Raw genomic sequence first — 12,900 nt, 5'->3', positions numbered from 1 at the left:
AGTGGAATTATAAATTGCTGTAACCACTTTGGAAAATTGTTTGGGACTATCTGTTAAAGCTGACCATATGCACATACTGTGGTCCAGCAATTCCACTCCTGGATATATACTCAACAGAAATATGTACATATGTTCACCAAAGCACTATTTCAGTAATCAAAACCTGTAAACAACCCAATGTTCACCAACAGTTGAATGGAAAAAGTAAATTATAATGTATTTATACAAAGTAGTACTCTACAGCAAAGAAGATGAATGAACTATAGCTAAATTCAACAACATGGATGAATCTTACAAATGTAATATTGAGGTAAAGAAGCTAGACACAAAATATATTTTGTATGATTCCATTTAGTTAATGTTCACAAACAGGCAAAGTTAATCCATCATGTTAGAAGTCAGAATAGTGGTTTCCTATAAGGGAAATGTAATAATGGGAATGGAGCATAGAGAGACTTCTGGAATTCTATTTATTCTCTATCTCTCATACTGGTACTGGTTACATGGGGCTATTTTGCAAAAATGCATTGAGCTACACATTTATGATTTTATACCTTCCTGAATATGTGTTCTACTTCAGTCAAAAGTTTACAACAGAAGAGTGCACTTTTTTATATATAAAACTTTCAAACTCCTACCAGTAGTGCCTATTTTCCTGTATTCTTGCCACTCTGATAGATGTAAAAAAATTTTTAATCTGATAGACATACAAAAAGATCAATTTGTTTTTATTTTTATCTTAATATTAGTGAGGCTGGGCATCCTCTTGTATATTTATTAAGTCTCTTTCTTCTATAATTTCCCTATTCATGTTCTTTACTCTTTTTCTATTATAGTGTTCATTTTTCATACTGATTTGTAGACATTTTATATATTTTGGATTTTTGGTCTATTATATGGCAAAATATAATGTTTTAAATGAGAAGTTCAAACTAACAAAGTTATTCAGTAACATGTGTTAGGAAAAGTTCCTTCTAATAATTAAATCAGTCTTAAAGAGTCCATTGTTCTTTATTCTCTAGTTTTGTGGCCAACTCAGTTCTTAGGAGAGTAAAATCAGCCTCATTAGCTCCAAATCTGTACTCTAATATGGAGTTCATATAGAATAGATTCTATTTGAAGGTCCTTGTTTTATTCATGTATATTAATATTGTTTTTCTTGACTAGTCTGTTCTTTGCTGAGAACAAATATCTTTAAACAAAATCTCAAAACATAAGTTTATCTACTGAAATTATATGTTAACCTTAGTTTCTTCTTCTGGTTTCTCTTTATGCCTTTACATTTCCTAACATGGAGAGGACAAATAATATGGAATAGGTTTTGTTTTATTTGTAGTAAATTGCATATTAATTTTGTCTGTATTATGTTTTTATAAAACAGCCATTTAAAAAGTGTGCCGCATGCTACTTCCTTTACTCTCTCAACCAGTACCAAATTTCTAAGTGATCTCTTAACTAAAACATTTTGTTTTAGTAACTCAACTAGTCTGATGTAGTCTCACTGTTGTGTCTGCCTCTTTATGCTTTTGGTTGGGGATGCCTTATTGACATAATGTTTAGTTTAAATGTTTTCTAGACTTTACTGTATTTTAATGTTGCTCATTTTCATTCTGTAGTGGCCTGTGAATGTTTTTTACTTATTTCTGTTTTTTCTTCTAATATGTAATTTATAGACGCTCTGCTGTTGCCCGAATTCAGGAGTTCTTCAGGCGGAGAAAAGAAAGAAAAGAAATGGAGGAATTGGATACCTTGAACATTCGAAGGCCACTAGTAAAGATGGTTTATAAGGGCCATCGCAACTCCAGGACAATGGTACCATATACTCATGACATTCTTTGGAAGAACTGCAATTTTGTAATATGAATTTTTTTCCATAATGATTATTTTCATATATGCTAGTGTGATTCCAATATATTATTGCACCTTCACAGTTATCTCTTTACCCAAACATAGTTCTTTTCGTCCTATAATATATTGTGAAAGACCATCATTTTTTATAAGAAAACTCTACCCTACTGAGGAACTATTGTAGAATTTTAAAAATTTTAGCTTGTACAAGTAACCATTGCTTCTTTTTTTTTGCGGTTTGCGGGCCTCTCACTGTTGTGGCCTCTCCCGTTGTGGAGCACAGGCTCCGGATACGCAGGCTCAGCGGCCATGGCTCACGGGCCCAGCCGCTCCACGGCATGTGGGATCTTCCCGGACCAGGGCACGAACCCGTGTCCCCTGCATCGGCAGGCGGACTCTCAACCACTGCGCCACCAGGGAAGTCCCCACTGCTTCTTTTTTACTCTCTCACACTTGTTGTCTACTTTCCTAGTAGATTTTTTTAGTTCATATTAGTGCCCTTTGTTGGTTTTGGAGAGAAAGATTTGGATACATGAAATCCAGGTTCCTTGCAAAATATAGTCATATTAATGATAACTCTTTTAAAGATTGACAAGTAAAGATTTGTTTTAGTCACCTTGTCTTTCTAGACTTTAATTTCCTCATCTATGAAATAAGAATAGACCAGATGATCTCTAAGATCTTTTCAAGTTTTTATAACCCAGAAGTCTATATACCCAATGCAATATTAACTGTTTACTAAGAGAATCTTGTGAGATGATTAACATAACTGTTACTCCGAACCATTTATATCTAGAAAGTGTTCTCATATATTCATTGAGTTATCAAAAAGTATCTACAGAATCGGTTTTAATCTGCTTTCTTTAGAGTCAAGGCAAAAAGTAACTTTGGGATGGGGAAACAATTAGCTGTCTCTATAGATATCATTGGTAGTAATAATTTAATCATTCTGGAAAGCATACTCATTATTGATAGAAGTAACCAATTTATATTTCTTGCATTTTGCTGGTTAAAATTTTGAATGAAAATAATTAGGGACAGGAATGGAAAAAAAAAAAGAAGACAAGTAAATATAAAAGTATTCCAAGTAACAAAAAAATTCCTCCCCTCCTTTGCTTTGCCAAAAATAGCAAAGTAGCAGCTGCACTTAAAATGATTTCAAAAATTCTGATATGAAGTACAAAGAAAGATTTTTGATGGTTCATTCATGTGCATCTGCTGAAAAATTCCATCATAACCATTCTAACATATCCTTTGTCTCATTGCTTCATAAAAGTAAATATGTATCTATATCTTTCCTTCTTGATTGTGAGAGCTTCTAATAGCTAATAAAAAGATTGGTACTTTTTGTTCTTTTGGCATAAAGCAAGATACAGGAGGGAACAATTCATTTTTTTCTATGAATTGTTTTTATTATCTTGTAAAATCGAAAATGGAACCGTTTTTGGAAAGTTCAATAACATATATATATGTTTCCATTATACTGTTCAAAACGCAGAAATCCCATTCATTCATTTAGCAGTTATTAACTCAGCACCTACTGTGTGCCAAGTACTGTTTCAGGCACTATAAATATAGCATTGAACAAAGCAAATCCCTATCTTCATGGGGGACTTTTCATTACTTACTGCCACTTTATCCCTGCTGATAAATCTCTATCATGATTTCAATATACTAGAAGACAAAGGCTCTCTTCAATTTTTTATTTTCTGAGCCAATTAACTGTTTTAACTTGAGAATAGACAATCTTTTTTAATAACTTTGATTTGAATTCTCTTATCATTTCCTTTTTTTTAACCCTTAGATAAAAGAAGCCAATTTCTGGGGTGCTAACTTTGTAATGAGTGGTTCTGACTGTGGCCATATCTTCATCTGGGATCGTCACACTGCTGAGCATTTAATGCTTCTGGAAGCTGATAATCACGTGGTAAACTGCCTGCAGCCACACCCGTTTGACCCAAGTAAGATGACCTTTTATAAGGCAAGGGCTAGAAATCATTAGTATAATTAATCAGCTTCAACTTTTTCCTAGTTGTTAATATAAAAATAATCCAAATTATCCTAGTAGGCAGCCACTAGGGTCAAGTATTACTATTTGGGGTTTAAAACAAAAAACACTTATAACCTGCTTTGGGCAGAAAATATGGGGAAATAGGTTAACGAGTTTATACTCTTAAGAGTGCTTCTAAGTTTTTTCAGCTGTAAGAGGTTTGGCTGATTGAACTTTTCACTACTTAACCAAATTGAACCTCCAAGCCTTTTAGTCTTCACATGTCTGAATTAATTTACCAGAACAAAGGAGCATTGGCTTTTTCTTGCCTTCCATTTGAAATTGCCCATGTTTCTCATAAAAGAGCAGTAAGTAAGAAAAAAATTCGAGTGATTTCAAGATGGTCTTAAAATTGTGTTCTAGAGTAACTTTTAGGAAATCTTCAAAATAATATTCTCAGTTATCAGTACAATTTCCATTCTAACTCAATTTTGCTGAACATATACATACATGCATATATACATTATAAATGTACATGAATTAATGGCATATTTCTAAGCTTTATATTAATGTGAGCATTTTATTTCTAGTTCTAGCCTCGTCTGGCATAGATTATGACATAAAGATCTGGTCACCCCTAGAAGAGTCAAGGATTTTTAACCGAAAACTCGCCGATGAAGTAAGATTTTTATTATACTTATTATAGAACATATGTCACTTTGTTCCTGAACTGCTGTTTGAAGAAGAATCAAAGCAGCTCATTTTGTTATTAGCTGGTAACATAAAACAAGTTAATTCATTTAATGAGGTCAAATTTTAAGAAAAAGAAAAGTCAAGAATAAAACATGCCCACAATACTAGAGAGGTAAAAATTGGAATATTATTTGGATAAGTAGAATATTGATTATTGGTAGTAACAGATATAGTATATTGTAGTTGAAGAAACATAGGGTGACTATTTGTGCTTATTGCAATGAAGAATCATTAAAAAAAAACCACTATGTCCTTTTAAGAAAATAGTTTTGCTATAGCTGTTCTCCATAATCATAGCCAAATAGGTAGCAGAACAAACGATTGGAGACTCTTTTCCTTTACGATTATATTTTAAGATTTCCTCAGCTTCTGAAGCTACTGTGACATCACTAGTTTTCAAACTGAGTTCTCTGAAGCTCTAGGTTTTTTACAGAATTGGAAGCAGGAAGATGGATGATATGAAAGCTAAACTCTGGGCATTTCCTTCCCAAATGCAACGAGGGTTTTCATTTTTGGGTTTCCGTATAAGATTTCTTATGAAAATAAGGATCCATTGCATTAATCAGCTACTAACTAATTGTTGAACTTCTGTGAGGAGGGGATTGCAACTAAGGTTGATACCACCCCCTCTTAATAAAATAAGAGTTCATTGCTAAAAATATTAATGAGTTGGAAAACTAGTTCTCTAGACCAAGGTTGACAGTTCACAGTGAAATTCCCACGTATACTTTTACTCATTTAATAGACATATATAAAACACTTGGTGTATGTCAGGCACAGTGCTGAATTTAAAAAGATAACCCCCTCCTTCAGAACTGAAAGACTCGTGGAAAAAACAGACATATAAACAGCTAGAATATAGTGTGCTCAGTGTCAGAGATGTACACATAGTGTTTTGGAAGCCCGTAGAAAGGAACAGCCATGGTTGCAAATGGAATAGATGGGATGGGACGGTCTTCACAGAGGAAATAAGAATTGGACTGAGTTTCCTAGGCATACAAGGATCAAAGGAACATTTGAGACAGAAGGATCAGTGTGCTTCAAGTTACTGTAAGGTAAGTGAACCACCAGTGTGCTGAAACCTAGAGGACACATATGAAAGCAGCTCAGTTGGACTAAAAAGCTAGGTTGGGGCATGGTTGTAAAGGGCCCTGTCGGGCACCCCGATGAGTTGAAAAAGTATTGTAATATCATTGGGGGACTGCTGATCAGGTTAGCATCTTTTTCTTCCTCTCATGCTTTCCTTTCTTTCTTCCTGTTTTTCCTTTGCCATGACCTTTGCTTTTCCTCTTTCTTTTTTCCTTTGCCTGTGATTATCCATTAGCTCCCTAGGTGTTCATGGATGTTCATTTAGTCCAATGCTTGGTACTTAAGACAAAATTCATTGGTAACTCTTATCCAAAGGTTTATTTTTCAAGATTACTTTGCTTCAGTCAAGGTAACATTTTTCTTGAGGGACCCAAGTGACCCAGGGATAATAATTTAACACTGCTCTGTCACTAGAAGTATCAGTTCTACTAGATGGGAAAATAATAAACAGACACAAAGTAGACTGCTCTGGAAAACAAATTATAAGTAAAAATAAATTGAATTCTTGAATGTTTTAAGTAGCCTCAAGGTTTGACCTTTGTCTTTCTGCCAGTTGAAAGAGTAGTGTTCTCTGATCTTACTCTGTCGAATGCAAGTTAAAGTAATTATTTGGTACTGAGTAGCCTTAAGGTGGAAATATAGACATATATAGATACATATGAAGAATGAAATAATTCCTGCTAATTTTTTACTGTTCTCCTAATCTCTAAGGAAAAGGTACAGTTACCCTGTGATCTTTGACATGGTTATTTAACTTGCCTCATAGGTTATAACTCGAAATGAACTCATGCTGGAAGAGACTAGAAATACCATTACAGTTCCAGCCTCTTTCATGTTGAGGATGTTGGCTTCACTGAATCATATTCGAGCTGGTAAGAACTGTCAGTGTACTATTAAAATCATTATTATATTTGAAAAACATTATTATTTAAGATCTACTTTAAAGGGATTTATTTTTTAAAAAAAGGGGGACTTCCCTGGTGGTCCGTTGGTTAGGACTCCGAGCTTCCACTGCAGGGGGCATGGGTTCGATTGGTTGGGGAACTAAGATCCCGTGTGCCATGCGGCACAGCCAATAAAGTGAAGTGAAGTGAAGTGAAGTAAAAGTAAAAAGTAAAGTAAAAATTTCCTTAAATTACAAAGTCAAGGCAGCTTAACTTTTTTTTTTTTTAACACAAGAGAAGTTTATTTCTTGCTGACATTAAGTCCTCTCAGAGGGAACAGGTGCATGGAAGGCAGCTTAACTTTTGAATGAGTTCTATGAATTCTTGATCTTAGTACAGTAATTTATATCCCCATGAGCCAACTTTATTGAAAAGTGTCAAAGTGAAAAGATGAAGTCATTTGAAAATTTTATCAGCTGTGCTTTTCTTCTCAGAGTGGAAGATCATACCATAAACCTTAAGATACGTTATAGTAAGTACCCTTTAATGGTAGGTTTGGTCAAAATCAGTCACAGCCCAGACAAAAATAAATGTAACGTGTTACTACAGAGGTTGAAACAGATAGCTCAGTATGTTTTTTTCAGTATTTTTTTGTTTTAGATGATAAACTGTGAGGTTCAGTGCCACAGATACAAAATTGCATATATTATAACTAATATTCAAGAAGGAATGGAATAACCTGTGTTCATAACAGTAGAAAATATCCAGTATCCATTATAAACAAAGTGTTTATCACTCTTCACTGATATCACAAATTTCTTCATATGTTGGGTATTATTTAATAAAAACAACCACCACCATTTATGGAATACCTGTAATGTATCAGGCAATATACCAGTCATTTCACAAATTTATCCTCAGTTAGCTCCAACCCTTTACAAAGTAGATTATTTGTAATAACTCACCCCAGGTCACATAACTGATAAATGGTAAAGCCTGAATTTGAAACTAGCTTCCAAGCACTTACTCCCCTTTTACCTACAAATTTCACTTTCAGGAACACGTTCAAGTCATGAATAAGACACACAGTCCTCTGGAGGACCTGACCTCAAACTGCTTTTCTAGTGCATTCTTTCCTTCTCTATCCACTCCATCCACTCTGGCCCTCTCTGAATTTTGGGGTACATCAAACTCTTTCCCACTTCAGAGATCTTTCTAATCATGATGTCCCCTCCCATCCTCACTCTTTATTAGGATAACTTCCATTTCAGACCTTCAGGTCTATATAAGCAGTAGATTATATATCACTTTCTCAGAGGGTGGGGAAGGGAGAGCTAAGTATTCCAGGCAAAATAAAGAGTATGTAGCATTTGTCTAAGTCCTGGAGGAGAGAGACTGTAGTACCCCTGAAGCATTGAAAGAAGCCCCTTATGTCTGTAATTAAAAGAGCTGGAGAGAAAATAACCCTCAAATTGTAAATATTAACTATTACCAGGAAAGAGTGAAAATTTCAAATAGTCAAAACAAAAAATAAACCTAAAATGTAAACAGAAAATGTTTGTAGTCCAACAAAATATTATTGTAGTACTTCTAACCACTGTAACATCTTTTGATCTGTTTTCTTCAGTAACAATCAGTAACCTTAAAAATTCACTTGGATTTCAGATTTGAGGAGGCAGCATTTTATAGAACAAGAAAAACATTTGCTGATTATGACAACTAAAATTAGCTTGTTCTTATGAAGAGTTCATCCGGTGAATGGTTCTTCCTGAGTTTTCCTATAGGAAACGAATTCTCCTTTCATTTGTGCAAGAATCTATTCTATTTTTTCTAATAAATTTATTTTTGGCTGCATTGGGTCTTCATCGCAGTGCACGGGCTTCTCATTGCCGTGGCTTCTCTTTGTTGCAGAGCACAGGCTCTAGGCGTGTGGGCTTCAGTAGTTGCAGCATGCAGGCTCAGTAGTTGTGGCTTGTAGACTTTATAGAGCGCAGGCTCAGTAGTTGCGGCGCACGGGCTTAGTTGCTCCTCGGCATGTGGGATCTTCCCGGACCAGGGCTCAAAGCCGTGTCCCCTGCATTGGCAGGTGGATTCACTGCGCCACCAGGGAAGTCCAAGAATCTATTTTAAATAGGTGCTAATGTGTCAATGGTTTGTTAACTAATAGTTATTACCATCCTTCTTTGATTTTAGAATTAGATGTTTTATAATATAAAGGTTCCCTTTCTTCTATTTCTTTTTGTCAGCAGTCAAGGTTTAGTCAACTTAACTCACCCTCTTGTTTCTCTTAGGTAAAAGACTAGATAGAAAAAGGTACCCAAGAGTTTGTATTTCTGCTGCTTTTATCCTTAAGATGTCTAGTTATTTGATGAGTCAACTACTCCTTTCCTCTCCTTCCCTTCATTGTCCTGTATTCCAAGTACAATAATGTCTGCGTATTCAAGGAGAGTTAGTAATAGACTTTGATCATGGAAGCACAATCTAGCCACAGAATACTTCAGCCTTTCCATTACTCCACAAGGCTTCCTGGGAAATCAGCTCCTTCCTGCTTAAGCTGTGATTTTTAATGAAGAGTGCACTTTAAATCCCCCTTTTAAAACTACAAATACCTGGTTCCTATCCATGAAAGATTCTGATTCATTTCATCTGAATAGCGTTTGAGCTCCTGCATTTTAAAAAAGCAACCAAAATTATTCTCATGAATGCTGTACTAAAGACTTTTAGTCTAGGCAACTTCTTGAGAGAGAAAGGCAGTTCTGAGATTCCTAGAAGTTTTGACAGGCTTTGGAGAGATGGTGTGTGAACCATTCTAATCTTTTCTAAAATATGTTAGAATCTGATCAATTTACTCCCCTCCTTAAAATTCTCCTGGGCCTCCTCATGCTCTTAGGATAGAGTCCAAATATGTTAATATGGTTTATAAAACCCTGAAGCATCCCTTCATACCTCTGGACCTTGGCACACGTACGTCTAGATCGCCACAGTGTTCTCCACGATGGATCTATAGAGCGTAACATCATATTGACTCACAGGCACTTACCCAGTCATACACAGATTCACTCCATCAATTATGGTAGCTTTACTCCAGAATATAACACATATTCATCTACCTTGGTCTCCCTGCTTCTGCTCTCGCCTTCATACAATCTGATTTCCACAGCACAGAGGGAGCTTTTTAAAACATGGGTCAGGGACTTCCCTGGTGGCGCAGTGGTTAAGAATCTGCCTGCCAGTGCAGGGGACACGGGTTCGGTCCCTGGTCCAGGAAGATCCCACGTGCCGCGGAGCAACTAAGCCTGTGCGCCACAACTACTAAGCCTGCGCTCTAGAGCCCGCAAGCCACAACTACTGAAGCCCACACGCCCTAGAGCCCAGGGGCTGCAACTGCTGAGCCCACATGCTGCAGCTACCGAAGCCCGCAATCCTAGAGCCCGTGCTCCGCAACAAGAAGCAGCCACCGCAATGAGAAACCCACTCACCGCAACTAGAGAAAGCCCGCACACAGCAACGAAGACCCAACACAGCCAAAAATAAAACTAAAACGTGGGTCAGTAAACTTTTTCTTTAAACGGCCAGACAGTAAATAGGCTTTGTGGGCCATGTGGTTTCTGTTGCAGCTACTCATTTCTGACATTGTGGTGCAAAAGCAGCCATAGATAATATGTAGATCAAGGGCATGGCTCTGCTTTAATGAAACTTTATTTACAGAAATAGGCTGTGGGAGGATTTGCACAGGGGCCATAGTTTGCTGACCCATTTTTTAAAAATATACATTAGGTTATGTCACCCTTGCTTAAAATTCTCAGGGACTCCCCAGCTGCTCTTAAAACCCAGACTTCATACGCTGATCTACATGACCTAGACCTGCCGGCCACTGAGTCGACACATTCCAGTTTTCTCCTCGCCCACTACATTTCAGCCATAAATGGCTACTTTCCTCCTCAGATTCGTCAAGCTTGTTAGCATATTTAGGACCTTTTCACTGGCTGTTTCCTCTGCCTTTTAGGCAACTTCGTCCAACTTCACTAATAATTGAACATACAATTGAGGTCTCAGCTCCAGTGTTACCTCCTTAGAAAAGTCTTCCCTAGTCGCCCAGTGTGAAGTTGTTTCATGTGCCTTCTCACACCCTCCTTCTCATTCAGTCACTCTCTGGTCATTGCCTATTTCATCAAGTACTTATTCTAACTTCATTTCTTTATTTTTGTCTTGCTACACAGATTAAAGGAGAAAAATACATTTCTTATTTTCTGTTTTTCTCCTCTAGAAAGTGAGCTCATTAAGACCAGAGACCTAGTTTGTCTTATTCACAGCTGGATAGCTAGCTTCTAGAACAGTGCCTAGCATATAATAGTGTTTCGTGAATGAATGGGTGAACAAATGAATGAACTTCTAGTATCAAATCTTTAGCTAACGATGAGTCTTGTATTGACTCTGTTTTGTTGGAACACAGGTTTCCTTGGGGTATTTTTTTCATATCTCCCTTGTCCCCTCCCCACACCCCCAGCAAACTTACTATCCCTTCATGATCTTATCTTTTCCGATCAAAAATAATTTCTTGAAGAAATATTTCTAACAGAGAATTACAGGAACATTCCCACAAATGTAAACCTTACTTACAGGAGCAATTTGGTGTTGTCAACTTTCGAAAACAGTGGATACAGAAGTGATTATTTCTAGTTTTCATTTAAAAGAACACAGTGTTCTCAGATCTCCGTGGTCTGTAATTACCAGCCAGAGATTTGTGAAAGTGTTGAACTGCTTATCAGTTTTCCTACCTCAGTAGCACTTTGTGGACAAAAAGATTTCATTTAATTTATTCTTAGAAATTGGGTTTCTATTCTGAGACATGACTTGGCAGCAGTTACGTGAGAAGGATTTGAGAAACGGACAGCTGCTCTGCCCTCTTCCTCATTCCACAAGCCACTGTCAGTTACCGTGTGACCCATAGGAGACTCCATGGGCCCTCCCTCGCCTTCTTGTCACTTGCTTTGGACTCTGCAGAATTCTAACGTCTGCTGTAAACTGCTTGATTTGAAGGCTGTGACATTTCCTCCTTCCCCTCCATGTCCCCCTCTTCATTCGTAAGTGTGACAACCAGAGAGAATTTGGGCCACCCTACACATTCTGAAATAGGCTGATAGTGCTTCCTCAGGCCCCAGTAATATGACAGAATAGGTGTGTTGAATATACTCAGTTGTTGTACCCTATTCACGATACTCTGGTTAAGCAGAATAGCAACTTCATGTTTTTTTCTCTCATGAAAGTATATCATCCAATAAAAAGAGTGTAATCTCTTTTATACTAACATCCCTTAGGTAGCCTTTTATTGATCAGAAAGTCTTCCACTGTGTTTAGTTTCCTTAGTGACCTGTGAAGGTCTGTCATCATCTTATTTTGTTCATTTATTTTACAAATGTGTATTGAACACTTATTATATAATAATAACTAAAATTTGTATAATTCAGGTTACAAATCATACACACATACATTATCTCATTAGTTTGACATTGAAATGGAGTTGGCGTAGAGGGGATTTAATCTCATTCACTTGGACAATTAAACTTACAATCCCTTCTGTATACTGGTGTTGTTGACTTAGAATCCAATGGGAGTGTTTAAGCCTCTGTAGATAATAAAATCTCAGGATTCCGTTTTCTCTTGGTGTTGACAGTGGGACGGAACTGTTTCCCCCGTGTCTAAGCCTTTTTTCCCCCAGCTTACCCTGGAGAAATCTTTCTGTGATAGAAAGGGTTCCACGCTAGTGGTGGTAGTGATTCGGTACTGTTGCCTTCTTTACATACCCTAACGTAATATATCTTATCTTAGTAAAACTGATGTTCATTTATTTGATAAACCTTCATTGAACCTCTCGTACTAGACCCTTAGGACATAAAAGAAATAACTACCACCTTCCCAGGAGCTCACAGTCTAGTCTGTAAGAAGACAGGCAAACAAGCTATTACTGTAATTATTACACGATACACACAAAATATTCTGGAGTGTGAAGGAAGGAGTTCATAATTCTGCAGGTTGGGTATTTGAAAAAGTCTGGGGGAAGTTTCACACAGGGAATAATAGTCATATCGAGATGAGTAAGCAGAACCATTACAGCTGAAGAACTGGGTGAAGGTGTCCCAAGCAGAGGAACAGCAAGTGTAAATCATGGAACTTGAGAGGACGTGCCGTGCTCACTCGCCGGGCTGTAATTGTACACTCCCTTGAGTGCTCAGTCTAGATAAGCTCCTTGATGACAGAGACTGTGACTGTTTTGGTCACCATTGTATCCTGGAACATAGCAGATATTTAAGAAATGTTTTTATAAACAAATACACA

General features: G+C 36.9%; 2 protein-coding genes across 12 annotated transcripts in view; one reads left to right on the top strand and one right to left on the bottom strand.

Moving 5' to 3' along the window:
* Window positions 1–12,900, top strand: part of DCAF6 (DDB1 and CUL4 associated factor 6) — a 179,938-nt gene that overhangs the window by 166,179 nt on the left and 859 nt on the right. For all 10 annotated transcript variants that reach the window (XM_033428015.2, XM_049715486.1, XM_049715488.1 and 7 more), the window contains 4 exons: window positions 1,674–1,812; window positions 3,653–3,809; window positions 4,429–4,517; window positions 6,447–6,552. In XM_033428015.2, the coding sequence (XP_033283906.1) occupies window positions 1,674–1,812; window positions 3,653–3,809; window positions 4,429–4,517; window positions 6,447–6,552 (491 nt within the window). The remainder of the gene's footprint in view (window positions 1–1,673; window positions 1,813–3,652; window positions 3,810–4,428; window positions 4,518–6,446; window positions 6,553–12,900) is intronic.
* GPR161 (G protein-coupled receptor 161) overlaps window positions 3,593–12,900 on the bottom strand; it is a 63,442-nt gene continuing 54,134 nt past the window's right edge. For both annotated transcript variants that reach the window (XM_049715737.1, XM_033428024.2), the window contains one exon: window positions 3,593–12,852. The gene's annotated coding sequence lies outside the window, so the exon portion shown is untranslated. The remainder of the gene's footprint in view (window positions 12,853–12,900) is intronic.

The sequence above is a fragment of the Orcinus orca genome, chromosome 1, assembly GCF_937001465.1.
Source record: "Orcinus orca chromosome 1, mOrcOrc1.1, whole genome shotgun sequence".
Lineage (NCBI taxonomy): Eukaryota > Metazoa > Chordata > Mammalia > Artiodactyla > Delphinidae > Orcinus > Orcinus orca.
Note: the sequence above shows the minus strand (reverse complement) of the source record. Positions and strands in the feature narration are given on the sequence as shown.